The 26,981-nt window shown below is 47.3% G+C and overlaps 10 protein-coding genes across 10 annotated transcripts; 5 read left to right on the plus strand and 5 right to left on the minus strand.

Moving 5' to 3' along the window:
- Window positions 1–56: 56 nt before the first annotated feature.
- Window positions 57–5,617, minus strand: TOT_020001100 (conserved hypothetical protein; the record flags this gene model as incomplete). The annotated part of the gene is made up of 9 exons (XM_009692674.1): window positions 57–1,402; window positions 1,636–1,746; window positions 1,843–2,250; window positions 2,293–2,692; window positions 2,777–2,961; window positions 3,079–3,327; window positions 3,463–3,832; window positions 4,040–4,372; window positions 4,433–5,617. The coding sequence occupies 9 exons, from the start codon at window positions 5,615–5,617 to the stop codon at window positions 57–59; spliced, it is 4,587 nt and encodes a 1,528-aa protein (XP_009690969.1).
- A 693-nt stretch (window positions 5,618–6,310) lies between these two features.
- Window positions 6,311–6,454, minus strand: TOT_020000923 (hypothetical protein; the record flags this gene model as incomplete). The annotated part of the gene is made up of 1 exon (XM_009692675.1): window positions 6,311–6,454. The coding sequence occupies one exon, from the start codon at window positions 6,452–6,454 to the stop codon at window positions 6,311–6,313; it is 144 nt and encodes a 47-aa protein (XP_009690970.1).
- A 266-nt stretch (window positions 6,455–6,720) lies between these two features.
- On the plus strand, window positions 6,721–7,995 carry TOT_020000924 (conserved hypothetical protein; the record flags this gene model as incomplete). Its single annotated transcript, XM_009692676.1, has 1 exon — window positions 6,721–7,995. The coding sequence occupies one exon, from the start codon at window positions 6,721–6,723 to the stop codon at window positions 7,993–7,995; it is 1,275 nt and encodes a 424-aa protein (XP_009690971.1).
- A 128-nt stretch (window positions 7,996–8,123) lies between these two features.
- Window positions 8,124–12,047, minus strand: TOT_020000925 (conserved hypothetical protein; the record flags this gene model as incomplete). The annotated part of the gene is made up of 6 exons (XM_009692677.1): window positions 8,124–8,608; window positions 9,182–9,619; window positions 9,689–10,507; window positions 10,622–11,830; window positions 11,897–11,923; window positions 11,987–12,047. The coding sequence occupies 6 exons, from the start codon at window positions 12,045–12,047 to the stop codon at window positions 8,124–8,126; spliced, it is 3,039 nt and encodes a 1,012-aa protein (XP_009690972.1).
- Window positions 12,048–12,743: 696 nt separating this feature from the next.
- On the plus strand, window positions 12,744–18,959 carry TOT_020000926 (conserved hypothetical protein; the record flags this gene model as incomplete). The annotated part of the gene is made up of 7 exons (XM_009692678.1): window positions 12,744–14,401; window positions 14,477–14,774; window positions 14,886–15,018; window positions 15,250–15,532; window positions 15,638–16,168; window positions 16,427–17,816; window positions 18,144–18,959. The coding sequence occupies 7 exons, from the start codon at window positions 12,744–12,746 to the stop codon at window positions 18,957–18,959; spliced, it is 5,109 nt and encodes a 1,702-aa protein (XP_009690973.1).
- A 443-nt stretch (window positions 18,960–19,402) lies between these two features.
- Window positions 19,403–20,141, plus strand: TOT_020000927 (uncharacterized protein; the record flags this gene model as incomplete). Its single annotated transcript, XM_009692679.1, has 2 exons — window positions 19,403–19,696; window positions 19,794–20,141. The coding sequence occupies 2 exons, from the start codon at window positions 19,403–19,405 to the stop codon at window positions 20,139–20,141; spliced, it is 642 nt and encodes a 213-aa protein (XP_009690974.1).
- Window positions 20,142–20,188: 47 nt separating this feature from the next.
- TOT_020000928 (FKBP-type peptidyl-prolyl cis-trans isomerase) lies at window positions 20,189–21,432 on the minus strand (the record flags this gene model as incomplete). Its single annotated transcript, XM_009692680.1, is given in 6 exon segments — window positions 20,189–20,227; window positions 20,237–20,341; window positions 20,434–20,985; window positions 20,996–21,171; window positions 21,240–21,313; window positions 21,356–21,432. Coding segments are annotated over 6 exon segments (1,023 nt in total).
- Window positions 21,433–21,714: 282 nt separating this feature from the next.
- Window positions 21,715–24,651, plus strand: TOT_020001101 (conserved hypothetical protein; the record flags this gene model as incomplete). Its single annotated transcript, XM_009692681.1, has 6 exons — window positions 21,715–22,030; window positions 22,062–22,096; window positions 22,139–22,580; window positions 23,400–23,629; window positions 23,675–24,049; window positions 24,379–24,651. The coding sequence occupies 6 exons, from the start codon at window positions 21,715–21,717 to the stop codon at window positions 24,649–24,651; spliced, it is 1,671 nt and encodes a 556-aa protein (XP_009690976.1).
- Window positions 24,652–25,188: 537 nt separating this feature from the next.
- Window positions 25,189–26,319, minus strand: TOT_020001102 (actin 1; the record flags this gene model as incomplete). The annotated part of the gene is made up of 1 exon (XM_009692682.1): window positions 25,189–26,319. One exon carries the CDS (start codon window positions 26,317–26,319, stop codon window positions 25,189–25,191), a length of 1,131 nt encoding a protein of 376 aa, XP_009690977.1.
- A 376-nt stretch (window positions 26,320–26,695) lies between these two features.
- TOT_020000931 (hypothetical protein) lies at window positions 26,696–26,806 on the plus strand (the record flags this gene model as incomplete). Its single annotated transcript, XM_009692683.1, has 1 exon — window positions 26,696–26,806. The coding sequence occupies one exon, from the start codon at window positions 26,696–26,698 to the stop codon at window positions 26,804–26,806; it is 111 nt and encodes a 36-aa protein (XP_009690978.1).
- Window positions 26,807–26,981: the final 175 nt, after the last annotated feature.

A 26,981-nucleotide genomic window follows, 5' to 3' on the forward strand; every position in this document is an offset into this window, starting at 1 on the left:
TCACCAGTAGAACACGCAAACACAAATAAACAGCACATATCACTCAAATTATACATTTACGAGGGCTCAATCGTGGAAAACCTCGAAAAGAGCTCTATCACGTCCGAGCTCACGTGCTGGCCCTGCCAGCGAATCCACTCCCCGATCACAATCTCGTTGTTTCTGGACATGAAGTCCTGCATATTCGACTCCTGGACCATGCTCTTGCAGACTGACACGTAGCCCTTGATGAGGGAGCCCACGTAGTTGCTCGTATCCTTGAGAATCAGGTTCGCGATCTCCGACTTGACCTTGTCGAGCTCAATCACGTCCCGCGTCTTGCTCACGTGTGAGAGGTACTTGGCGACCTCGATTTCGTCCGTGGCCTCCTCGCTGCGGTGGCGCTTCGAGATGAGGCTCACCAAGTCGTTGATCGGGTCCACGTACTCCTTGTCGAAGACGAGCATTTCGAACTCGTCGCCAGCCTTGTTCACGATGAGCTTGCATATCAGGCTGCCGTCGTAGGCCTGGTCGCAGGTGTCGAGTTTTCTGCGCTTCCACTTTTTAAACTTCTTCAGGACAGTTTCCGACTTCAGCGGCACGTGCTCGACCTCCTCCACAACTGTCTTCGGTCTTTCCGCCTCCTTCATTGCCAAATGCGCTTCTAAGTCGCTCGCCTCCGGGCTCAATGCGTTCGAGTAGGTCGACCAGCGCTTCGAGTACTCCAGCTCGTAGATCGAGATGAGCGTCGAGAGCTGAATAGAGGCCAGCTTCGAGCCGTGCGTTATGTAGTCGTGGAGGCAGTTTTGCGCCAGGTGCGTCAGGATCTCCGTTCTGAAGTCGAAGTAGTGCTTCAGCTTCCTGATGGAGTCTCTGTCGTAGTTGTTTCTCTTCACTTCGCTCTGAACCATCTCTTCCACTGTCTTCAGTGCGCCCTCTCGCAGGTACTGCAGTCTTTCGGCCAGACGCGTCATCTTAACGTCTCTGTTCCAGGCTGCGTAGAGCATGTCCACTGAGTACGTCATCTTCTCAAATGTGTGCAGGTCCGTCAAAAAGTGGTACGAGTCCTTCGGAATAAGTTGAAATGCTCTGTAGTCGAGCAGGTCGTACAGGTCCACGTCCTTGCCCAGGTTATGCGGGTCCAGGATGTGCTTCTCGACGTGCTTGATGAAGTCGTCGTACTGCATCATGTGTTCGTTAAACTTCGTCTTCACGTTCGTATCTCCGAAGTCCGTGTTGTACGACTTCAGCAGGGTGTAGTTCATCTTCAGCCTAGACGTGAACCCGAACGAGTACGGGTCGTAGTTATCCTTGAACTCCTTCAGCAGAAAAATCAGGTACATAGTGTGGAAGTCGCTTTTTATGAAGCTTACAAACCCTTCGAACCACCATGTCAGCTTCGGCTCATATATGTTAACTCCACCTATTTACCATTATATTTATGTTGTTATTTTTATGGTTAATATCACGTTATTATATTGGTATTGTTACCATCAATACTGTTGTCATTGGCGTTAGTGCCATTACTATTACTGACATTGTATACAACTAGCTACTCATACTAACCATAAAATACTATCACTAAATACAGGGAGCAGTTAACCATTTTACTATATAGTTACATAAATCATTGAATAACCATCCGAATAAACATACCTGTATATATTAGCCTGAATTTATTGTAAAATATTTCAAATTGCTGATATAAAAGAATGCGATACGATAGCCACTGCGTTGTCCACGACCAGACGATACACAGTATCATACCTGTACATCTCATTATCTATTGTCACAATACTACCATTTTTCTAGTCACATAACACCCTGTCACTATATACCCAGTACATATTACTCGAAACTCACTTATGAGAATCATGAGATTGATGATAAGAGACGAGTCGGGGCCAAAATCACTCATGCACAGAAACGAATACAGTATACACACGCTGGTCAAGACTGAGGAGACTGAGAACAGCAGCGTCAATTTGGGCACATTGGATACGTTACGCACATACGGTACCACGTTTCCGACGACGCACAGCACGTAAAGTCCAAAACACAGCACCAGGTATAGCACAAACAATTTTTTCTGTACCAGACCATCATTCAGACTCTTATACATGTCCTTAAACCAATTTGACTTGAGAACGTAGTCTGAGAGCGACTGCAGTACCATTGTTCTTCGTGTAGCCGTTATCAGCTCCAAGTTCTTCTTACTATTCTCTGAAACCAATAACAACCTTGCCGATTCTTTATTTTCATGTTTGTGCTCTGGTTGAGCTGAACATGACGTCGTCGTGCTGTAGCCATAACGTATGTTACAACACGTGCAACAGTTCTGGGAACATGTGGGCGAACTGCATCTACACTCCTTGGAGCAATCTTTACAACATTTTCCAGGTGTACTAGAACATGTTTGCTTCGCTTGCGGCTGCTGTACACAGCAGATAGAGGTATTAGGCCTGCACTTAAGGCAGTATATTGTGCACAGACAACACTTCTTATCCTGCTTAACTTGCTTAATTGCGTTACTACACGAACATTTGTCAACTGATTTCGGCTCTTTATCCCCCTTTTCAGCAACTTCCCTAGATGGGCAACACAGACAACATATACACAGCGTACACTTAGTGGAGTCTTGACATTCAGGCTTCGAATCCTTATACTTATCAGTACAACAGGTGCACTCTGGGCCTTTTGGTTCTGGATTTGGCTGTTGTTCTTGTTGTTCTCCCACTTGTCCTGTTTGCCCTTCTCCTCCCTGCGAGGCTTCTTGCGGCTTGGCCTTCGGCTTAACTGCAGGTTCTGGAATTGACTCCAGACGAAACTCGTCCAGATATGAGTAGAAGAAGATGATTATTGACAGTATCCCGTCAAACTCCGACAAATAACTGAGCCCTGTGGTCATCATGTCCAACAAATCATACAAGCGGCTGCTGAACGCTCCACAGCCACATCTGTCATCCTGTGCCTGCGTTTGTGCTGGTTTCTTTTCTTTTTCATCGCTGAGTTTTTCCAATCCCAATCCGGAGCCGCACTTGGCGTACGACTGAATACATTCGGTCACCTCTTCTACCTTGTGAGGCTTACAATTGGCACTTTTGCAGCCACACTTGCAGTCTGAGTGCTCTGCTATTGCCTCTGAACACACAAACCGCCCAAAGAAGTGCGAAAAGAGCGCCAGCGACCTCGTCATCGACAGCGTGGGAAGCACTGATGCCAACGAGAGTCTACTCTTTCCCATGACGATTTCACACACCTGTATCTGCCTCTTGTGCAGTCTGAGCACCACCTGGATGAACTTACTGTACAGCAAACATCGGCATTTGTGGCTCTTATTTTTGTCATCTTGACTTTGCGATTGGTCCGAGGGTTTTGATGAAGGTTGATCTTGCGATACTTCAGCCGCATTTTGCGAACCTTGACTGTTCGTGCTAGGATTTTGCGTTTGCGATTCGCTCGTGGTAGCTGATTGAGCTGCACCCTTATCTTTGTTTTCAGGTTCCGTGCTTTCCTTGGCTAGACAGTCACTGGTGCACTTGTGCTTACAAATGTACTGAATCACCAACCTGGTCGTGTTAAGAGCAATGTGCTTCATCTGCTTGAAGAGCAGCATGAACTCGTCGGCCACTCTGGCGTAGACCAGGATGCCGAGGAACCGCAGCACGAACTGCTCAATCGCCAGGAGGCTCAGCTCGTTTGACTTCCTGACCTTGAAGTGGTCGTCCAGGTCCGGGTCGACTGCGATCTCGTTCAGCAGCTTCTGGGCCTCCGACAAGCACGTCGTCAGGATCCCGTACACGAACTTACGATAGTAGGGGTAATTCTTGTAACTGCATGCTATGCAGTCGTACTTTACGATTGAGGAGTAGGAAACGCTATTTGGCGGGTCACGATTCGCCGTGTTGGCAGCAGAAGCCTGACCCTGAGTCGTCTTACTGCTATTACTGCTATCACTGCCCGTATTTGCAGCAGCACTGCCATCACCACCGGCGTCGGTGGTAGCTGAACTCGTGTCTGGGTCTGTGGGACTAGCCCCTGGGTAGAATGGCGTGTTTACGTCCACGAACTTTTCGCTGAATGCGTGGCTCAAACACTTACTAAGGCACGGCGTGTCTGAGGTACAACACCTCTTCAAACACATCAAAACGCACCCTCCCGATCTGTTTCCATGAGTAGAATCTGGCGCGTGGTGTGCACACTCGCCGTGCTCATCGCCTTCACAGCTGCCTCCCTTTGCTGGGCAACACACGTGGAACACGTCGGACAGTTCCATCAGAGTCTCGGTGCACTGCTTTATGAAGCAGGTTATTTCCCAGGTGAGCGTGTACTTTGCGTCTATGACTTCCAGGAACTCCTCGTGCAAGTCTCCGCCTATGTGGACGGCGCCAGCCTCCTTGCCTGCTCCCGAGGCTTCCTTTACGGATGTGGTCGGAAGGCACGTCTCCCCGACGTCATCGACTGGCGCGAAGCCATCCCTGATCTTCGAGACCATCATGTTTATTTTCATCACCTTGATCAGCCTGTGGTTGTCGATCGAGTCGTAGTTTTCCCAGTCGATCCAGAACCCCCATTGCAGGTAACACCAGGGCTGGAGCGGCCTGAATAGCCTGATGTTGATCGCGTCGTTCGTCACCAGGTCCTCCACTATTCCGTCCTCGATCACGATGCTCGGGTTCATTTCGTTTGTGATGTTCATGGCCTTACATATCACTTCCGTCAGCGTCTCACTCGAGCGCGTGCCGCTGTTTCCCACCTTCAGGATCACTATGTCCGTGATAACCAACAGGTACAGGCCGAAGCTGAATGCCAGGCAGATGATGAACTGCAGGTACTCCAGGTTAAATGCCTCCATCGAGGTGAGCGTGTTAATCACCGAGGCTGTGAAGTTGTTGAACATGGGCGAAAACGACCAGCTGAGGCATCCCATGAAAAACACCCACCTGCTCCTCGAGAAGAGGACTGCGTTCAGCGACTTGTTGCTGCTCGCGCTCGTCCCGTCGTACTGCTTATCCATCGATATAAGCCTACTCATCAAGAAGCAGGATACCAGGTTTATGAACGTGAACAGCACGAAGAGCCTATTGTAGAAGCGCAGCCCCAAGTGCTCGTCGTCCTTTATGTCTCCGCTGAACTTGAGCAGCAACTTAACCAGCAGCCCTGAGGAGAAGCAGCCGCAGAGGAAAATGATCAGGCACAGCGCCACGTTTTTGTCGTACTTCACGTGCGCGCCTTCGAATATATACACGATCGTCGAGACCAGCAGGCCGTGCGACACCAGCGAAATCGTGAACACTGGCGCAAGGCCGTACTTCGAAATCGTCAGCACGTTGTTCGAGAGCAGGTATATGTAAAAGGTGATCAGGAAGTACAGGATGAAGAGCATCCAGTGCCACACTGAGCACCGCACGTTAACGTCGAAGAATATGGTCAGACACGAGATCAGGATCCCTATGATCAGGTTAAACCTCCTCAGGAAGAAGGTGATCGTCTGCGCGTCGTAACTCGAGTTTCCCAGGAACCTCAGGAGCACCAGGGACTCGAGGTCGACCACCGAGTTAATGATCATGCAGCAGACTCCAGCCATAAAGAAGGTGACGTGCGTGTCGTACCTCGAGTAGTTACCTCTGTTTTCCATGTTTTCCTTCTAGGCGACCTCGTGTTCATCAGTTTACCGACGCTCCCTTGTAACACGGGAGCATCGAGAACCAAACCCCGTAAATAACCATAATTACCTCTAGTTCATATAATATTTGAAGCTGTTACAACTCAACACCAATTTATACTGTTAAAACTAAATTTGAAATAATTTACAGTAATTTATGATCAATTATGTTATCGGCTTAAATTGCCCATAAAACTACATTTCGTTTCCACAAAATCTGGCCAATAAGCCAAAAATTAAAAACTAAGGTTAAAACAAGACTAAGGCACTAAAATTATAAACAATTGACCAGTTTAAGATCAAAAATAACTATTTTACACTATATATACTTCAATATAATACAGCCTTTTTAATTTAAAAGGACACAACTAATTTAAAATAATGAAAAAATTATCAATAAATCATTATATTGATTAAATGGATAGTTAAATAGGGGAATTATCCTATTTTATGAATGAGTTCAAGTGTATATGGGCTTTTTGACTACTGAGTGAATAAGGACCCGTATTCAGAGGTCAAAACATTAAATCCAGTATATAATTGAGTATAAATACAAACGGTCACAAAAATAATAGAATAAATAGATTACATCCCTATTAAATTCAGGCTTAATTGTCAGTATACAAAGCACTACAAGAGTTTCATCATTAAGTATTCTTTTACTTTTTACAACTCCTCTCGACTATCTTTAACAGTTTTACATTTATAAACTTTCAAAAAGACCACAATTTCACCATTGATTAGTCTAACTATGACCAGTTCTCTATTTTGCACATGTTTATCCTGCACAACAGATTCAACCAAATTCATACAAAATCGCCACCTATTCAGTTTTAACTTATAAGCAAAATTATATTTATATATAATCTGTACCATATTTTTAAGTTATTTTGTATAAAGCTAGTTGTTTAATAAATTTATTAGTAGAATCCTCCTGTTGTATTAGGAACCGGAGTCAATCGCAGCCACCCTTACACACCTTTCCGATAGATCGAGTCAACCATTAAATCTCACACACACACTCCACAACTAAACACACCTGTAATTTAATCACTAAACACAGTTTAATTGTAAACATGGCCAAAATTGCGCCGACACACATATTTATCATCCTTCTATCACTTGGGCTGCTCCCGGCCTCCAACTGCTACCACCTGGATATCACGCAGAAGGAAAGCTACGTGACCTCGGGTAAGAACGTGACCGTCAACAGGCTTAACCTGAGCGAGAACGTCTACAACCACAACTTTCCGGAGCCGCTGCTGCTCTCCGACATAGTCCAGAAGGGGGAGTCGGTGCTCTTCGACAAGCTCTTCTTCCGGGACCAGCCCGTGAAGTACGCAACGGTGTTCTGGGAGAACGAGGACCCGGCGATCGTGCACGTCTACACGGGCGCGTCCACAGTGGTCCTGCTCAACAACGGGAACGGCCGCTTCTTCGAGCAGTCGATACTGTCGGACGCCTTCGCGACCAACGTCAACGAGGACCCGCACCCGACGACTGAGAAGCAGGTTGCGCTGGAGCTGAACAACGCGCGGAGCTACAGCGCAACCGGCGTGGGCGTTAGCGTGACCGAGGTCCCCAAGTTCGACAGCCGCCTCGCGCCGTACACGGTGCACTACCAGAACGTCGACGACTTCCGCGTCAGCGGCCTCAAGTTCAACGACAGGGCCCTCGACGTGCCGCTCTCGAACGCAGTGCACGGCGTGTACGTGTACTCGAAGGACGGCGTGCCGCTGCTCGTGGAGCTCGTGAACAGCACGTCGAGGCACGACTACTACGTCGCGAACTCCGGCGGCGCCTGGGAGAAGACGCTCTTCCCGAGCATCTTCGACCCGCTCTACAACCACCACTTCGTGAAGAAGCTGAACTCGCTCACGACCGGCTGCACCAGCTCCTTCGTGCTCGACTTCACCAACCGCAGGGTCGGCCTGCACACAGTTCAGATCAGCTGCGCTACGAGGGCCGGGACCACGAGCTTATCCAAGACGCTGAAGATCGAGAAGTCGACGATAACTGCCGACATCTGGCACCGCGAGGGCCTGTCAAAGCTGACCTACAGGCTCGAGCCTGCCGCTCCCTTTGAGCCCTCGGCCCTGAGTCTCGACGGCAGGACTCTCAACATTCGTCTGCCGCCGGGCCCGTACAACTCCATCACGGTCTACTTCCAGAAGTGTCCTCTGGTGATTCACTTTTCGGGCCCTCACACCAACAGCTTCTACGAGTTTGTGAAGCACCAGCCTTACGCCCAGTTCACCGACAACACTGCCAACGAGAGGCAGCTTCTCAGCAAGGTGGCCAAGGTGCGCGACCGCTACCACGTTATGAGCATTCTCTTCCGCTGGTACTAGGCTAATCTTCTGCAAATGCTGAATACACGCCTACTTACATTTACCACAGTCTACTATGTCTACCACGCACTATAACACTTAGTTAATACTCGACACGTACGCAATGGTTTAAAGAAATTACGCGTCTGTCAACTCGACAACCCGTGCGCCAGTGACAGTATCTCCAGCTTTATGTCAGTCAGGTGCGCCAAGTTTGTTATGATCCTCGTGCAGTCGTCTGAGAACTTGTTGCAGCCTGACAACTCCACCTTCTGCTTCCTGAGCAGGTCGACCAGCTTCTCGAATGAGTCGCCGAAAGTGGCCTTGAGGTCCACGACAGTGCAGAACTGCGCGCACTCTGCGTGCAAGTCCTCGATGGTCTTGATCACCATGTCCACTTCCTCCGTGCCTTCCTGCGAGGCTGCGTCCCCCTCCTGGATGTCCGTGTACTTGAACACCCAGTTGATCAGGTACATTTTAATCTGCGAGAATACGAAGTTTGCCAGGAGGCCTGCGGCCTTGTTTCTCAGCAGCTTGCTTTCCATCACGCAGTTTTCCGCATTAATTCCGAGCACCAGGAGCTTGTCGTAGTCCTCCAAACTTCCCACGTCCAGGCCACCGGAGCCCTCATGGACTGTACTGTGCGCGTTGTTACTGTCACCAGTGTTCGTGGTATGAGCGTTGTTACTGTCACCAGTGTTCGTGGTATGAGCGTTGTTACTGTCAGCACTGTTCGTGGTATGAGCGTTGTTACTGTCACCAGTGTTCGTGGTGTGGGCGTTGGCCATACTAGGTGTAAGGCTGCCGGTGACAATAGTGGCAACCCTACTAGAATCAACGTTAGTGGCATCAAAGCTATCGGCGCTAGCACCTTCAACTCCAGTCGCTATTCGGTTCGGCGTAATACTCCCATTCACCTCCTCCCGTGCACCCGCATCGACAATAGTGCTGTCGGCGGTATCCTTTAGCATGCTACCACCACCGGTGGTCCTGTCCGTATCGGCAACGCAATTCGTTCCATCATGGTGGCTGGCACCCAAATCGTTGCCGGGGGCACCCATAACGCCGTCCGTAATACTAACAGTGGCACCAATAGCGATAGCTCCTTCAACGACAGTTGCTATCCCGTTAGTGGGAGTTGCAAATCCGTGCTTTTCACTAGCAGTCGGCGTGGAAGTCGAAGACGCGTAGCCGCTTGCGTTCAAACTCGATATAAACCTTATCTTGAGCGGTATCAGTACCGTGAAGTAGTCCAGAGTCTCCAGGATCAGACACAGCTTTTTCACGCTCAGGTTCCTCTCGAGCTCGTTCTCGATCAGCGTGTTGAAGTAGGCAAACAGGTTTATCGACTTCGAGACTGTGGCTGCTGAGAGGAAGGGGAACTTCTCCGAGATGCTAAAGTAAATGTCAAGGTGCTCGCTCAGCTTCACTGCGGAGCGTATGAGGTTATACGCTCTGCTTTCCAGCTTAATCTTTTCAAACTCCTCCCACTGCTCCTTGTTCAGGTTCCCGTGGACCTCGACCAGACTCTGCTCAAACAGCTGCCCCACCTGCCTCCTCACCTGCGCGTTAACGAAGTTGTAGAAAATCTTCATCAGCTTGCTGCTCACGCTTGCACCCGTGTGTATTCCCTTCGCGTCCTTTCCTGCCTCGTCGAGCACTCCGTACTCCTCGTAGCTTCTGCCCATACCACTAGCAACATCACCGCTGGCACCACTATAAGGGCAAGTGCCCGTCGATAGCAGCGATTGAACCAGCCGACTCGTCACCTGCAAACACACTGAGGCCCTCTTAACGGACCTTCTATACTCGTCCTCCACGCCCTTTATTGTCGCCAACGTGGTTTCCATTTCATTAAACAGGTCGTTTACATCCGTGTTCGACAGCTCATTAAGGTGCAAATTGTTAAACAGGTTTTCCATCGACTTAACGAACAAGTTTTCCACTGTCCAAGACAACTTCTCGTAGAACTTGCTGATGTCTCCGCGCCCTCCTGGGTCCAAGGGCGAGCCATTGCTGCTATTGGCTGCACTCAAGTCGTATAGGCTGCTATCAGGCCGGTAGTAGTGCCAGTAGTGGCTGTACTCCTGAAACTTAAATGAGGTCGGCAAGTCCAACTCGCTCTTCAGAAACTGCGTCGTCTCGTCTATCTTCTGGTAGTCTCTGTTTATCCCGTCCGGAAAGCTTTCCTGGATCTTAAAAATGAGCCTCTCCAGTATCTTTCGGGCCCTTTCCGAATCCGGGAGGTACTTTCCACTCTCGTTTTGTCGGCGTACCGTTTTTACCAACTCCAGCAGGTGCAACACGAACAGGTTTGAGCATTCGAGCCCTGTGACAAGTTCTTCCAAGTTTTCAGGCAATTGCTCCACTCGAATCGCATTTTTAAACTCAACTGGCGACATCTTAGTCGACTTAAGCGTGTCAAACATTTCATCCAAAATTCCCGAAATGATCAATACTATCAAGACCGGTTCCATCTTTTCCAGTGTCCCCTTCAACTCCGCTTCAAATCTCGCACTCCTCGTTGCACCAACTCCGTCTGAGCTAGCGCTATTGGTGCTTGACCTACTCGTATCAGAGCTCACACCGTTAGGGCCCTGGCTGCAGAAGCTAGAACCTGCGGCTCCGTGACTCAGGGAGGCTTCACTTGCGTAACACTTGGTAAAGGTGAAGTAACACAGGTCGACGAACTTAGCCTCTGCCACTCTCTCCAGGTTAACGATTGTGTCCTTCAGCACCAGGTTAACCGAGTTTGTTAACGTGAATTTCGCCAAGTCCGTTCTAAAATACTCGTAGGCGCAGAAGGCGAAAATTCTAGCCAGCGCCATGTCGTTTGACACCAGCCCCTGAACGTACTCCGGCGTGCACACCACTCCTCTCAACACCGTAAGGTTTTCCATGACGTCAATCACCTTCCTCTTTAGGAGCAGCACTTCGTGGAGCGTGTAGGCCTCATTGTACTTTACTTCAAAGAGTCTTTTTCCAAGGGATCCGTTGCTGTCAACACTCCCTCTCTCCAGGTTACTGCTGCTGTGCAACGAGTTTAACTGCGGCTCTAAGGGGTCACCGCTAGCGCTAGCGCTCGTCGTGGTATTCGTGGTCGCTTCGCTGATGTTGGCCGCTAAATCAGTACTACCATCTCTCGCGAACCTGCTCCTGCCATACCTTGAACTCGACCTGCTGATTTTAAAAGAATGGTAGTCTACTGGCGAGTGGTATATCCCCTTCAGGTTGTCGAACACGCTCCTCACGTTCGTCAGCTGGTCATTCACGCTCAGGTACGAGTCCTTAAGGTCCTCTATGCACACGAACGACTCGCCGACGTGCTTCAGGTGCGTTCCCACCAGCTCCCTGAGCTGACTGTTTATCACCATCAGCTGCGATTCCAGAAAATCTATCGAGTTCGGTATGACTTCCAAGTCGCTGTTGAAGATTGCGTTATCGTTTAAGTTGTAGTCGTCCTCAAAGTACTCCCTGGACACCTTGTCGTTGTCCAACACACTCAAGCAGGCGTCAGATTCCGAAAGCGCATCTCCCGAGACATTAAGGTCCGTAGACTCAATTTTAGTCATCTGCTCCAGGTAAACATTAAAATCCGATTCGTATACCTTAGGCACATTTTTTATGTTCCTCTTCAGCAGTTCCGGGTTTTCGAATGTCAACTTGTTCCCTCGCAGCATGTCAAACAGGTACCTTCCCGAGTTCCCTAACTCGTCCAAAACGTTCGGGTTTAACTTCGGAGGCCCCCAGTCTATGGAGGCAATCGTTGCGATATTGCTTGTCACCTCTAGTGATTCCAGCTGCTCCTCCTTTATGCTGTCCGACGCATCGATTGAGGGCGCCGATGTGTACTCGTCTCGGCCGCGGTCACTAGGGCAGGCCGTGCCCTCATTAGGGGCGCCAGGATCTGCTTGACGGTCACTGTCGAGCTGTTTCTGGAAGGTTAAATCTGGGTATTTCCCGTGATCAATAGATTTAGCGTCGGCGTCATCAGGTCTCGCGGGATCTGAACTGGTAGGCTCGTCTGCGGAACCAATTATATTCCTCAGAAATGGAGGGACCAATCGAACCATATTTTGCCAACATTTAAGTTCGTAACGTACATGGTGAGTTTAATAAGTTTAATTTAATTTAAAAGGGAAATGTGAGAAGAATGGATGAATATTACCAAAAATCAAAAGATATCATATTCTATACCAGTTCATAACCAACACACATTAAATATTAATGTAAAAAGGACACTAAAGTAAGATAAAAGTGAAAGATGTGAAAAGTAGAAAGACCAAAGCCGTAACAAAAACAAAAAACAAGTGTAAAAATTAAATATTTAATTTATGTTAGTATTTTATCTCAAATCACTTAAATTAACATAAAATATAATAATTAGAATCTAAAAATATATATACATCAATAAATTAAAATTTAATGTCCACACTCAAACCCTCACATTACATGTAATCAATTTTATATGTTTTTTCATAAATAGTTACGATTTTCCTGGCTAATATATCTTTTTAAACATTTTAATAAACCTTTATCCAAATATTAAATTAAAATATCGCAAATTTGTCATATATCCTAAATTTCGATATAACCACGGAAGTTTGTCTTTTACGAAGGCCCATTTAATCTAAATCTTTCAAATTTAATATAAGGATCAAAGGGGCTAACTTAGAATAAGAGGATTATATAAAGGAATATTCGGAATATTTTAATAGATTAACATTTAAGCAGTGGTGTCGCAACAAATGGCCTTTTAAATCTGAGTTATGCCATTTTTCGCCTGCCACTCACGTGTAGATATCCCACGGGATTTAATACACTACTCCACGAAGGAGATAGAGAAAAAATTTGCGGAAATAGCATGTTCATACTCACATGAAGCCTCGAAAGTATTGGCGCAAAATTTGTTAAACGAATGCAGTATAAGGAACACTAAGGTACTATGTAGCCTGGGCTACTACGCACTGACTAATCCAGGAGTCTCGGTGGTAAATAAGACGAACATAGTGCAAATGTTCGTGGTCATGTCCCAAGTGAGAGAGTACTACAGCCTGCTGGTGTTCAGATCAGGAATTCTGAGACTGCTCTACAAGTTCGGAATGGTGCTGAAGACGGAAAACCGCTACTGCTTCAAAAAGACAGTGTCGAGGTCGGAGTACCTCAAGTTCTCGAAGTACGTAGTGCACACCATCGAGGAGCTGAGTAACCCGAACTCGTACCCGAACCTGTGCACAGACGGAGTGCCAGCAGGAGTGAGAAGACTGACGGAAGCAGCGAAGGCAGTGAAGGCGAAGCTGGTGAAGAAGGGAGTGAGGTACACAATCAGCTCCTGGGACATGCCGTACCACCGCAACGGGTCACTCAACACGCTGGGAGGAAGCGACGACATGGTGAGCGTTAAGTCCTTCTCAGAAAGGTTCACGGACCTGCAGAACAACGTGGACGTAATAGAAACGGAAATAGAAGGACACCAGATATTTAGCAGAGAAGTGGGCACAAACCAGGAAAACGGTGCGGACGAAATGATGATTTCTGATTTCATAAGCACGCTGAGCCTGTACGAGTACAAGGCCCAGAACCTGATACAGGAGTCAGTGGAGTCCGAGGAAATGGCACACTACGAGGAGCTCGTAAACATGCTCGACTACATAAAGCACATGATCAACAGGCTCAAGAGTAAGATATGCGTGACACTGGACCCGACGTACGTCGGCGAAAACATGGACTCGGCAGAATATAGGTCGACCTACCGAGCACGGAGGTCAGGACTGGAGCAACGGACCGTGGCGCCAGATGGGTTGCAGGCGATGCAGGGAGCAGGCGGAGATATAGCCCAGGCGAACGACTTTAACCCTTTTCCACAAGCGCAAACGTACCCCGTGATAAACGACTATCCGATCAGCTACCCAGCACATAACACGAGTGGGTACGGGCACCCGGAAGACCGATTCGATAATACGTCTGAACAACCCACTAACTACAGCTACGAGAACCTAGTCCAAAACATAAACTACGTCAACAACTACATAAATAACACATTAAACACAAATGAGCCTCAATTTGGAACGAGAAAGATAGATTTTGGATTGAAAGAGCAATTAGATAAGAGTAAGTCAGAGTCACTGGAAGGAAGGCGTCTTCAAACTCATGAACAGCCTGAGAAGGCAACGATCAAGTTATCAAGCGAAGATTCTCTGTTTAAACAGGGTTCGGAGCTGAAAATAGAAGGATTTGACGCAAACGAGACCACTGACGTGTTAAACTACAAAGGCTCGTTCGATTTGGAACATCCGCACAAGTCGACTGACCCAAGGTTGCCGAACATAAAGTCTAAAGATTCATCTGCGGCCGATTCTACCCCCGATGCGAGTTCTTCAAAGGAGGCATCAGCCCCCCTGATAAAGAAGTCCTCTGAGAGTAGGCCGTCCTCGTTCGAGCTGCGGGTCGGAAAGGCAGAAAAGCACGAAGGAGGCATGCCAACAGAAGCGGGTCTGGAGAGGATGGATCCAGAAGACTCGGTCGAATCAGACGGAGACGACCCAGAGTTGAACACGGAGATGCTGTACGTGATGGACACCCTGAAGAGAATCAACACATACCTGGAGTCCAAGCCGCCCAAATTTGTAGCAAACTCGAGATCATTTCAAACGATTCAGTCGACGCCGCACCCGTACACTGACTCTGCGAACTCAGTAAACCTCGTGAGGGGAATCAGCGAGAAGGAGCTGACGAAAATGGACGAGGTGGAGCACATGAAGATCAAGATGAAGAGGGAGGAGGCCTTGATGAGAGACAGAGTGCCGGCCAGGGCCCCCGCCACAAAGGAGACTGCGCCCACCGCCAAGGTCGGCGCCACGTCAAGTGCCACCGACCCCGGCGGTGAGGGCGCCGCGAGGGAGAGGAACCAGCTATTCGACAGCTTCGACGAGAATCTGGTCCTGAGGCTGGCGAACGCACACGCGCCGAGGAAGAGCGCGACAGTCGGCTCGTCAGTGTCGCAGTTCGATAATCAGCTGCGCTCGTCCTCAATGTCGTCAGGGAGTGCGCAGGATTACCCTATTTCTCTGACGCATTATCGCCCGCAACCACATCAGCAATTTCACCAACCACGTCAGCACACATTGGAGTCGTCGTCTAGTGGAGCAGGTCTTTCAACAGGGCAGACCGTGGCGACAATGGTGTCCAGGTCGGGAGCAAGGGTGTCCGAAGAAGAAGCAGCAGAAGAGGCGCTGAAAGACCTGGTGAAGGAGCTAGGCGTACAAGTGGGAGCAGAAAGCATGGCGAAAGTAGCAAACACATGGTCAGGAACCTTCGCCTCGAACAACTACCCAAGAGTAAGCTACAGGCACAGCCACAGCTGCGACAGCGCCAACGAGTGCGGCGGAGGAACGTCGAGGAGTTACGAGGAGTACGGAGTGCCCGAAGACCAAGGAAAGGACGCGAAGGGAATACACACGGGCGCAAGCGTGAGCAGTAAGCTGATATTCAAGAAGGGGATACCCTCGGACACGCTGAGAAGCAGAATCATGACGAGAAGCATCGACACGTCGAACGAGTTCAACGTCAACAGCGAGTACGTGCTGGACGCAGAAAATGACCTGAAGCAGCTTAAAAAGTTGACGAAACTGCTGCTATTGAGAGAAGAAGAGATAGACGAGAGAATGCTAGGCTACGGAAAGGAGGGAGGATACGTGAGAACGCAAAGCGACAGGTTCGAAGAAGTGTTCTCAGACGAAAACACGAAGGAAGACTCTATGGAAAAGGAAAAGGAAGTAGCAGAAGCACGCGGTGACGGATATAAAGACGGTTTCGATGATGCAGACGAGGAAGTGGGTGGTAGTAGGCCAGTATCTGGTGAGAAAGTACAGAAGCAATACGGAGGAAATGTAGCTGGTAGAAGGTCGGAAAAGGGAGATGGAAAAGAAGATGAAGAAGAATACGAGGAATCGTACGAAAGTAGTGATAAGATGACAGGAAAAAAGCAACCAAGGAAAAGTGAAGTAAACGAGTTGGGATACCCAGTGATAGACCTGAACAACATGGATAAAATGAGGCAGGAGACTATCTCAGAAGAGGACCTGATGGGAACACCAAAAGGATCAAGTGAAGAGTTCGCAGAAGGAGAAACTGAGAGCGCAGAGTTCCTTGAAAGGTACCCTAAACAGAAGGACAGCGAAGCGTCAGGATTGGAGTACGGAGGAGAAGATAAGGAATACGAAGGATACCCGACGCCTGAGTACCCGGAAGAAGAGAACGAATACGAAGAGGAGGAAGGAGATGATGATAACGAAGAAGAATTTGAAAACTACGAGGACGACGAGTACATGGACGAGGAAAATGACCTGGACCAGGTGGCGTCAGTGGTGGATGAGGATACGTACCACACGGAAAGAGTGAGAGGCTTGGCTAGAAGGTACCGTGAAAAGAACAAGTACGACCACGTTACCAGCAAATACGACCACGTCACCAACAAATTTGACCGTAGAACCAAGTACCAGGACAGAGTAGGAGCTGATGAATACAGACAAGACAGAGGAAAACTTGATGGCAAATACGATAGCACAGTGAAAGGGGATAGGTCAGGGCACACAAGAGTTAACAATCAAAGGGTAAAAGAAGAAAAAAGAGGTCAAATAATGTACAAGGAGGAGGAAGATGATGTGGAAGCACACTTGGGACAAGAAAGGAAGTCAAGAAGAGAAAGCAGGAAGAGAGAAAGGAAACTGAGAGCGCGAGATGATGAAAAGTACAACGGAAAGCACTACTACAACGACTACTACGACGATAACTACAAGGAGCCAGTGTACTCAGACGACTACGAGTACGGAAAGCATGACCAGTTCTACCAATACGGCAAGAACGACAGACATGATAAGTACGGTAAGCCTGACAAATACGGCAAGTATGTCCACGACTACGTCCACAATAAACACATGTACGATGACCACAGTAAACACAAGTACGACGACCACAATAAGTACAAGTATGACCCCAGAGGTGATAGGCATCACAGGGATCAGGAGTTTGAAAAGGCACATTACACTAAACCTAGGAAATCTGAGCACAATCGCAACCACAAGTACGACAATGAGCACGAGAGTCTTATGAGAAGTAAAACATACCCTATGAAGTCTGAGGAAGCTGATCTGTACGGAATGTATGGACAAGCATACAACGAAGAGCCATACGAAGAGGAAGGGTACGAGCACAGAAGGCACAGAGGATACACACAGACAGGGTTCGGAGGATATAGCAACTACCTGCAGACAAACTACACAAACTACGCAAACGAGTACGCAGCACCAACATTCAGAAACTACGCAGACAAAATGAACTATATCCACTTCAGCACAGCATCATCAAGAGAAAATATATACAATAACGACTATAACGACTACGAGAGAAGGTACGGAGTCGAAAGAGACGGATATGAAAAAAGTTACAGAAACGGATACAGGAATGGACATGGAAACGGTTACGGAAACGGTTATGGAAACGGTTATGGCAACGAAAACGAAAACAGTTACGTAAACGCCTTTGGAAACGGTTATGGAAACGGATACAGGAATGGTTATGGCAACGAAAACGAAAACAGTTATGGAAACGGTTATGGACCGTACGAAGAAAGGTACCAGGAAAAGTACAGAGGAAGAATAGTAGAAGTGAACGAAGAGGAGCTGGAAAACGAAGATAACGCCAATGAGGACCGCTACGGAAAGTACGTTAAAATAGCAAACGACCAGGAAAGAACACTGAAGAGTTACCTCATCCACGAAGCATCGAGCTCAAACTCAAGAAGAGGAAGCTACGACAAGAAATTAGGCGAAGAAGGAGAAGGAGTATCGAGAACGGTGTATGAGCAGAGGACATATGAAAACAAAATGAGAGAAGCAGGAGTGAAAGGGGATGGAAAGAAGGATGATGGAAAGGTCCACGAGGAAGTGGAAGAAGTGGACGACGAAATGAATAACAAAAGAGTGGAGAAGTTGGAAGAGGAAGGATTTGTTGGTGAGAAGGAAAAGGAAGAAAAGGTGATAGAGGAAGCAGAGGAGAGAATGGGAGACTCGAACGCGACTGAACAGTCTGACAACATGGAGTTCAGCAACAAGGCGAACACGGACATGAACACGAACCTGGAAAGCCGCATGGGAAGCGGCTCCGACGAGGAAATGGCCGAAAACATGGACGACGACGTCATGTCGAACTCGCAAACAGTGAAGAAGGTAATCAAGGGAGGAGGAGACGTGATCTACGAGGACAGCATGCTCTCAGTAAGGTACGCACAAGCGACGAAGTTCAGCCCGAGCCACTACGACGCAGGATACACAGGAGACAACGAGGCGACGCTGGAAATCACGCTGACAGTGCAGAACACGTCGCTCTTCTCGTACACGCTCTCATTCGACTACTCGAACTTCGAAAACTTCCCAATGAACCTGAAGTTCCTCAACAGGAAGTTCAGGGGCGTGGAGGCGAACCCGGGAGAACGCCTGGTGCACAAATTCAGCGCACTCTGCTTCGGACCCTTCGTGGGACTGCCCAAACTCGTCATCAGGGCAAACCTGGACGTGAACAAGCAGCGCCTGCTGCACGTATACCTGCCAGTGGCAGTCTCCTGCTTCTTCACGCCGAGCCTGGACCTCTCGAGCCTGTCAGAGAAGTACTTCAACTCGGACAAGTTCAAGCACATCATGAAGAACAAGGTCTACTTCAACGCGCACAAGAAGGTGCACCTGGCGCAGCTGCTGAACATCGTGACGGGCTTCGGCAGGTTCAGGCTGCTGCAGCAGGCGGAAAACTGCTACTACCTCGCATCGACCTTCTCCGCGCCCTTCTACGCGAGCTCGCGCGAGCTCTACCGCTTCACGATCTTCGCGATGGTGGAGGCCACGGGCAGCCACTACCACGTGCACGTGTCCTCGGACTCGTACAGGCTCGCGAACGCGACCTCGATGCTCCTGAAGTACCTGCTGCAGAATTAGCTGGGCGCAGCCAACGCAAGCCAATTAAGGCAACTGAACAAATTGGGCTATCGTCCCAAACAAATTAATGAATGATGGGCCACAGTCCCAAACACTTTAATGAATGATGGGCCACAGTCCCAAACAAATTAATGAATGATGGGCCATCTGTCTCAAACAAGGACTGAGAGGCAGTCGCGAGCCCTATTAGCGGCAGTTCAAAGGATTCTAATCGTTCTAAAGTTTCAATAAAGGTTCATTTAAAAATAGGCACTTTAATCTCTTTTTTTTAAATACACAATACATACACACTACAGATAGTAAACAAGAACCAGGGTGTATAAATGCATAGAATGGTCGTATAACGAAAGCATAGCCGAAAAGAAAGTAGAGTTTGAGATGGTGTATGAGTGTGTAGTTGCCTGACTACGAAGTGAGAACTTAGTGTAAAATAGCGAAAATATATGAACGAAACGATCCCGACCAAGTCGGAATTCTCAAAAATAAAAACCCTGAAACCAGGGCTTAAGAACATATCGCTCTACGGAGTGATCGTGGAGTTCCTGAACGATCCGCCGCAAAGTACGACTGAAGCGAGAGCATACAGGTACCACTACAGACTGGCAGACAGCTCAGGAAGCATATCGCTGGCAGTTCCGCACGGAATCCTGCAAGACACGGTCTCGAAGCTGACATCGTGTGTGAAGGCGTCATCGGGACACAACTCATCGAAAGTAGAAGAGTATCTGTTTACAAAGGTAAGCAAGTAAGCTGAAAGCAGTAAATAAACAGCAATTGAGAAACAGATAGGTAGAAAAGGTATATGTGGATACACAAGGGTTAACAATTGATTAGAACCACTTTTTTGACAAGGATTCCAACCCAGGCTTCGCAGTGAAGGAGGCGCAGGTGTTTTTAACGACGACCGGAGACCAAAGAGCCATAAACTCGGAGTTTGAGGAGGACTCGGACTGGAACGGGTGGAGCGAGGACGAGGAGGTCGGCGGCGACTCGCTCAAGTGGCTGCTGCAGCCTGGGGACCTGATATACGTGCAGTCGGCGCTGACGACCTGGTCCCACGGGCAGCTCGTGCTCGTGCCCGGCGACTCGAAGCACAACTACGTAAGGAAGGTGGGCAGGCTCCCGGGCGAGTTTCGGCTGGAGCCGGACGTGAGCAGGCAGCTCTCGACTCAGAAGGACTAGGGCCAGCCCGCCGCAACCATAATGTACAATAGCGACGGCACTACACACTAGAACCGACTTCGACAGCTCCTGGCGTTGCATCTGTGCTAACACACCAGAGCCATATTACCCAGGGCAACCATAATACACTGAGTAACCATATTACCCATATTACCCATAGCAACCATAGTACCCATATTACCCAGGTCAACCATAATACCCTGAGCAACCATAGAAACCGTAACAATAGGAATAAGCATAATAAAAAACAACATTAAGGGGCGGTAATTTACTTAAAAAGGTTACTGTACACCTTCTTGTCCTTTTCATTGCACTCCCGCAGCCTGCTCTTGGCAACGCTCAAGTAGTTCAAGGCGTCCTTGTTGTCCCTGTCGAGTTTTAGGACCTCGTTGAGGTCGCCAATGGCCTTTTCAAACTCGAACTCGTGGATTCGAGCAAGGGCCCTCCTGAAGTAGCCCTTGACGCTGGCCTTGTCGAGCTTTAGGGCCTCGCTGGCACTCGACTCAGCACTCTTGTAGTTGGCGACCTTCAGGTGGCAGTTGGCCAAGTTCAAGTGGCACTGCAGCAGAGTGGTGTTTGCCTCCTTCCGAGACTCCTCAGGCCACTCGGAGGCCTCGTCCAAGTAGTCGACGGCCTCAGAGTACAGGGAGATGGCGGAGGTGAAGTTGCCGAAGCTGAACTTGGAGTTCCCCTGGGCCTTGAGGTCCCTGGAGACCTGAATCTTCTCGTCGATGGAAAGCTCCCACTTGTTCTTCGGCTTGACGCGGGTGTTGATGAGCTCAATTTCAAACTGCAAGAGGGTTAAAAATAAGTAAAGGGGTAGGGCCAGAGGCAGAAATCGTAGCTAAAAGTACCTTTAAAACGGAATTCGGCGGTATCGACTCGCCGGCTCCAGATTCTCCATAGCCGTAATTGGGCTGAATGACGAACTCGGAGCGTTCGCCAACCTTCATGGTGGAGACCCCGAGGTCCCACCCCTTGATCACGTTCCCGTTGCCCAGCTCGAACTTGAAGGTGGTGTTCCGATCATCTAATTAACATTAACGACTCCATACACATGGATAGGTGGTGGTAAATACATAATATACGTGGACGTACATGACGAATCGAAAACTTTCCCAGACTCCAGCTTCCCTGTGTAATGGACCTCCACCTCGTGACCGTTTTCTGGCCTAAAACAGAAACATAAAAACAAAATCAATCAACAAACTAACGATTCGTTGGAATCTGAGGGTTTTAACACGGTTTTGAGAACTCCACCGTCGCCACTAACGTCAATAGGCTCACCCATTTCAAAGTTTTAGAAAAAATAGATTATTAGAGATTCCTAAATCTCAACGAAAATATAAGAAACAACAAGCAATACTGGCGATTACAAAGTAAATTGGAAAGTGATTAATGAGTGTTTATCAATAATTTGTCAGACACACTATATACACCCACAAATTATAAATAATTAACTAAATAATCGTCACATTTTAGTTTATAATATTTAAAATGTATACATGAAAGCAAATAATGTATGTGATACATACAATGTGTAGAAAACAGCTGTAAAATAGGAATTAAAAAGATGAAAACACAAAGAATATTAATATTTTACTATATCGCAGTTTTCCTGTCATTCTTCTACTTTAAGTACATATCATTGCTAAAAAATGAAAGGAATCCAATTAACCTTAAGAGAGTAAACATGTTAAAGGGGCTCGAAACGAGACCATTCGAGAATAAATTCTACGTGTACCACGATAACTATCACCTTAGCAAGAAGGTGTCAATCAAGTTAAACCAGTTCATAAGCGTAAATGGGCTGCCCACGTCACTCTCACACGTGGAATCCTACGGCTCAGACCACCAGGCGGACGACTTCACACACTCGACACTGGAAGGTAAGCACTTAGTAAAAAAGATAATGCGTAGAAATCACGAATCTGGAAAAGCCATTCATAGTGATCGTGAATTCCAGCGACATTGAAACTGCCCCGAGCCAGGACCAGGTGAAAAACGGGGGGAGCGCAATTAAGGACCTGGACTTCAACCTGACGATCAAGGGAGGGAACACACTGATATTTACCCTCCTGAAAAACTACATTTACACGGAGCAGGGCTGCGAAAGAATGTTCGCGCTGATCAAGAGGATATTCCTAATCAACGACTACAGAAGGCTGAGGCCGACGGTGGATGTAAACTTCGTGCTGCTGAGCACCCAGGGAAGAGTCTACTGGGACTTCAAGGCAATGCTTAACGACTACCTGAACAACATGATAGCCTGCCTCTCACTGTTCCACGACGTGAACCTCCACTCGAGGGTGGTTTCGAACACAGATTTGTACTCGAAGCTGTCGACGACAACAAGCGTCGTCAAAGTGGAATGCGACTCCATAGAGACTGTAGTTGACAACGCCGAGGCGCCAAGTATACTTCAAATTGGAGATGAAAGTAACACGAGTGATCAGAACAGCAAAGAGAGCAACACTAGTGCTGACAATGAGGGCGATGACGATACTAAAGGTGCCGACGTTGATGCAGATAACGATACCCACGGCAATGACGATGACACTAACGACACCGATGATGACACTAACGACACCGATGATGACACTAACGACAGCGATGATAGTGATAATTATGTCACATCTGGTGGTTTCCGTGAGGAAAACGATGGTAATGGTGGTGAAGGTGCCAATGAAAATGACACTGAGACTGGACACAATCCAAACGAAGTTAACAGTGATACTGAGAGTGAAACTACTGCTACCGAAGGCAATACAAGTGATAATAACGCCAATGTTTCTAATCCTGATGAAGTTAGCTCTGAGGAAGACAATTCCGATACCACTAACCATAACCCAAATAACTCTGATACTGCTACTCATAATACGACCACAGATAATACTACGGATTCCAATAACGCTAGTCCTAACAGAACCAATGATGATACCGTTAACTCAGGTGAAGTAAAGTCTGACACAACTACTCATAATACCACGGATCCTAATACAACCGATAATGATACCATTAACTCTATTGAAGTAAAGTCTGACACGACTACTCATAATACCACGGATCCTAATACAACCGATAATGATACCATTAACTCTATTGAAGTAAAGTCTGACACGACTACTCATATTAACACGGATGCCATTGAAACGGACGACGGCATAAACGATAGAATACAAGGCTATGTCAATAAAAGTAAGCCCACGAAAGTGACCACTAAAAAGATAGTTAAAGAAGTTGAACATGTCACAGTAGAGTTGAACACAGAATTTTACAACTTCTTCGAAGCACTGGGGAACGTGGATGTCGCAATCAAGGATAACCACTACTACAGGAACTCACTTAACTTTTACCTAGTGCTGACAGATAAACAGACCTTTATAAAGGACCCAATGACAGAAGAAAGAAGGCAAAGCTTCACAATAGAAAACCTAGGAGTCTTTTTATTTACGACACTGGAGGAACTAAGGGCAGGGAGTGACAGCGTATGTGGCAGCGCTGGGAGCGGCAGGGGATCAGAAAGTGCGGAGGGCACGCACGTGTTGAGCGACAGTGAAATAACGCAAGTGCTTTCCTCCTGGGTCACACACGTGAGGCACCTCTACGACCTCCCAGCGACCAAGAGTGAGTTTGTGCTGAGTCTAGCGAACCCAGACGAGAATATGAGGGCCGAGTCGGACGACAAGTACGTCCTTTCCTCAAAGTCCGACATAGAACTTAAGTTCGGCCTGCAGTTCCAGGACCCAGTGGGCATGGCATTCTACGGCTTCGAGGTGCACAAGATGGCAAAGTCGCTGGTGTTCGCATACGCGAAGGCGACCTTCGAAAACCTGGCGAAGCTGGAGGCCCTGACGAAGGTGTCGTACAACACGCAGGTGCCGAAGTCGACGGCGCAGCATGCTAACGTAAGTCCCAATAGCGAATTACACACTACGCCACTGACGATGTTGACGCCATCACGTTGGAACTTACAAACTAGTGGCAGTTAGATATTGCTAGACAACAGTTATCAATAGCTACCTAACAATACCTAGAAACAATATTTACAATTACCTAACAATACCTAGAAACAATATTTACAATTACCTAACAATACCTAGAAACAATATTTACAATTACCTAACAATACCTAGAAACAATATTTACAATTACCTAACATTACATGGTAACAACTACCTCCAATCAGTAAAAACACCTGCCAGTATCACTATTTTATGATTGATGATAAATGTAGAACTCTATGGACGCACTCGAGTACCTAATGGGAACAAAGGAGTTGGACGATACGCATTTTAATCAAATGGACAAGAACCAGACGTTGCTATTGGTGGCAAAGTATGCATTTTTGGAGAGCCTGGAGGCGTTGTCAGACGATCAGATGTTTAACAAGAACGTGCTGTCCTACGAACATCAGTTGGCAGTGTTCATGTGCGACGTGTTTCCGTTTGCATTCCCAGTGCTTGTATACATGTTAAAGCTGCTGACTGAGAGGATGAAGAACAGATAATGTAGTAACTTATAAATTACGCAGTGTGTATATTTTATCATAGTGAGATGGAGTCATAGTACTATTTAATGTCAAACGCTATCATAGTACTATTTAATGTCAAACGCTATCATAGTAATATTTAATGTCAAACGCTATCATAGTTAGATTCTCATAGGTGGATGTCACTACTCAGAAGCTACCAGTTGGTCATATGCTTTCTGATACCATATCATAGTTAGACGCTGTAGTAGGTAGTTGCTACTAAGAATACCAGTGGATACCATACTCAGTTAATACAATAATACTCAGTGGATACCATAATCTGTAAATACCATACTCACTAGGTACCATTGTCTGTGGAAACAATGACCAGTGGATACCATACTCAATTAATACAATATTGCTACCATAATCTGTGGATACAATATTGCTACAATAGTCATTAAATACCATAAGTAATAATGGAAAGAAGAGGAACTAAATATGTAGTACAACAGAAAATAGTTAGAACAGCGAAGGAAGCATAAGTAAAGGCAGAAAAATGATAGTAAAAGATTAAAAACACTTTCTATGAACTATGTTTGGACCACTTTCATCAAACTCCTCCTTAGTAATCCACATCTGCTGAAAGGTGGACAGGGAAGATAAGATGGAGCCGCCAATCCAAACGGAGTACTTGCGTTCGGGAGGAGCGACGACCTTGATCTTCATGGTGGAGGGAACAAGAGCGTTGAGCTCCTTAGTCATCCTCTGACCAATGCCCTCAAACATGGTAGTACCACCAGACAAAACAACGTTGGCGTAAAGGTCCTTCCTAATGTCAACGTCACACCTGATGATGGAGTTGTAGGTGGTGGTGTGGATGCCAGGAGCCTCCATGCCAATGAAGGTGGGCTGGAAAAGAACCTCAGGACACCTGAACCTCTCATTGCCGACGGTGATGATGTTCCCGTCAGGCAACTCGTACGACTTCTCCACCTCAGAAGAGGAGGCAGACGTGGTCATCTCCTCGTCAAAATCAAGAGCAATGTAGCAGAGCTTCTCCTTAATGTCACGCACAATCTCCTTCTCGGCGGTGGTCGTGAACGAAAAGCCCCTCTCGACAAGAATCTTTTGCATGAACTCAGTGAGGTCCCTGCCAGCCAAGTCGAGTCTCATGATTGCATGAGGAAGCGCGTACCCCTCGTAAATGGGCACGGTGTGCGTAACACCGTCCCCGGAGTCGAGCACGATTCCCGTTGTCCTACCTGAGGAGTAGAGCGACAACACGGCCTGAATGGCGACGTACATGGCCGGCACGTTGTGTGTCTCGAACATGATCGACGTCATCTTCTCGCGGTTCGCCTTCGGGTTCATCGGAGCCTCGGTGAGGAGCACTGGGTGCTCCTCCGGGGCAATGCGCAGCTCATTGTAGAAGGTGTGATGCCATATCTTCTCCATGTCCTCCCAGTTGGTCACAATTCCGTGCTCAATCGGGTATTTGAGGGTGAGTATTCCCCTCTTCGACTGAGCCTCGTCGCCAACGTAGGTGTCCTTCTCGTCCATACCGACCATGAGCGCAGGGTTCTTCGGACGGCCGACGATGCTTGGAAAGACGCATCTCGGCGCATCGTCGCCTGCGAAACCGGCTTTAACGTTACCGGAGCCGTTATCGACAACCAAAGCAGTAGTCTCCTCGTCTGACATTTTGTCCTAAACAAAAGTTAGAAGAGAGTGCGGGGAACGATACCCGCAGATCAATTTCATTAATGTTAAGATCACGGGAAAATATAACTAAAAATAAACCAAGGACTAATTAGGGGGGGAAACTAACCTACTAATAAATAATTCCTCTAGCCGAATAATATTGTACAGTCAATAAATTATAGGTAACTATTTGGTGAGTATCGCAATCACCTCTAATGTCACTTGTCAAATTTACTATTACGAAAAATCCTTAAATCAACTACGAATAAAATATAAACGGCAATACACACAGATGCATGTGGTAACCTAAAGGATGTAGTGGGGTGCTGAACAACTTCAACCCGCAATATAAAGGGTGCCTGTTAGTTTCATTTAAATGAAAAATGAGCATCTTTTAAACAAAGATTACGACCTTGCAAAAAAATTAAGATTGCTTTGCTTGATTGCGATTTTCCTTCCCAAATATATTACACATCTCCATGACTAATTCCCCCTTGTATCGTTTGGACATCTTCCTCTACACACTTCAAGAATATTTCACTCTAATTTCTTTATTTATTACAAGCTGCAATTATGATTTTAAATTTAACTTCGTTTTACTGATGTCTTTTTTACTTTACAACTTATATAACAGTTAATACCCTTAACATTGTTTTATCTGA

Source organism: Theileria orientalis, chromosome 2, assembly GCF_000740895.1.
Source record: "Theileria orientalis strain Shintoku DNA, chromosome 2, complete genome".
Lineage (NCBI taxonomy): Eukaryota > Apicomplexa > Aconoidasida > Piroplasmida > Theileriidae > Theileria > Theileria orientalis.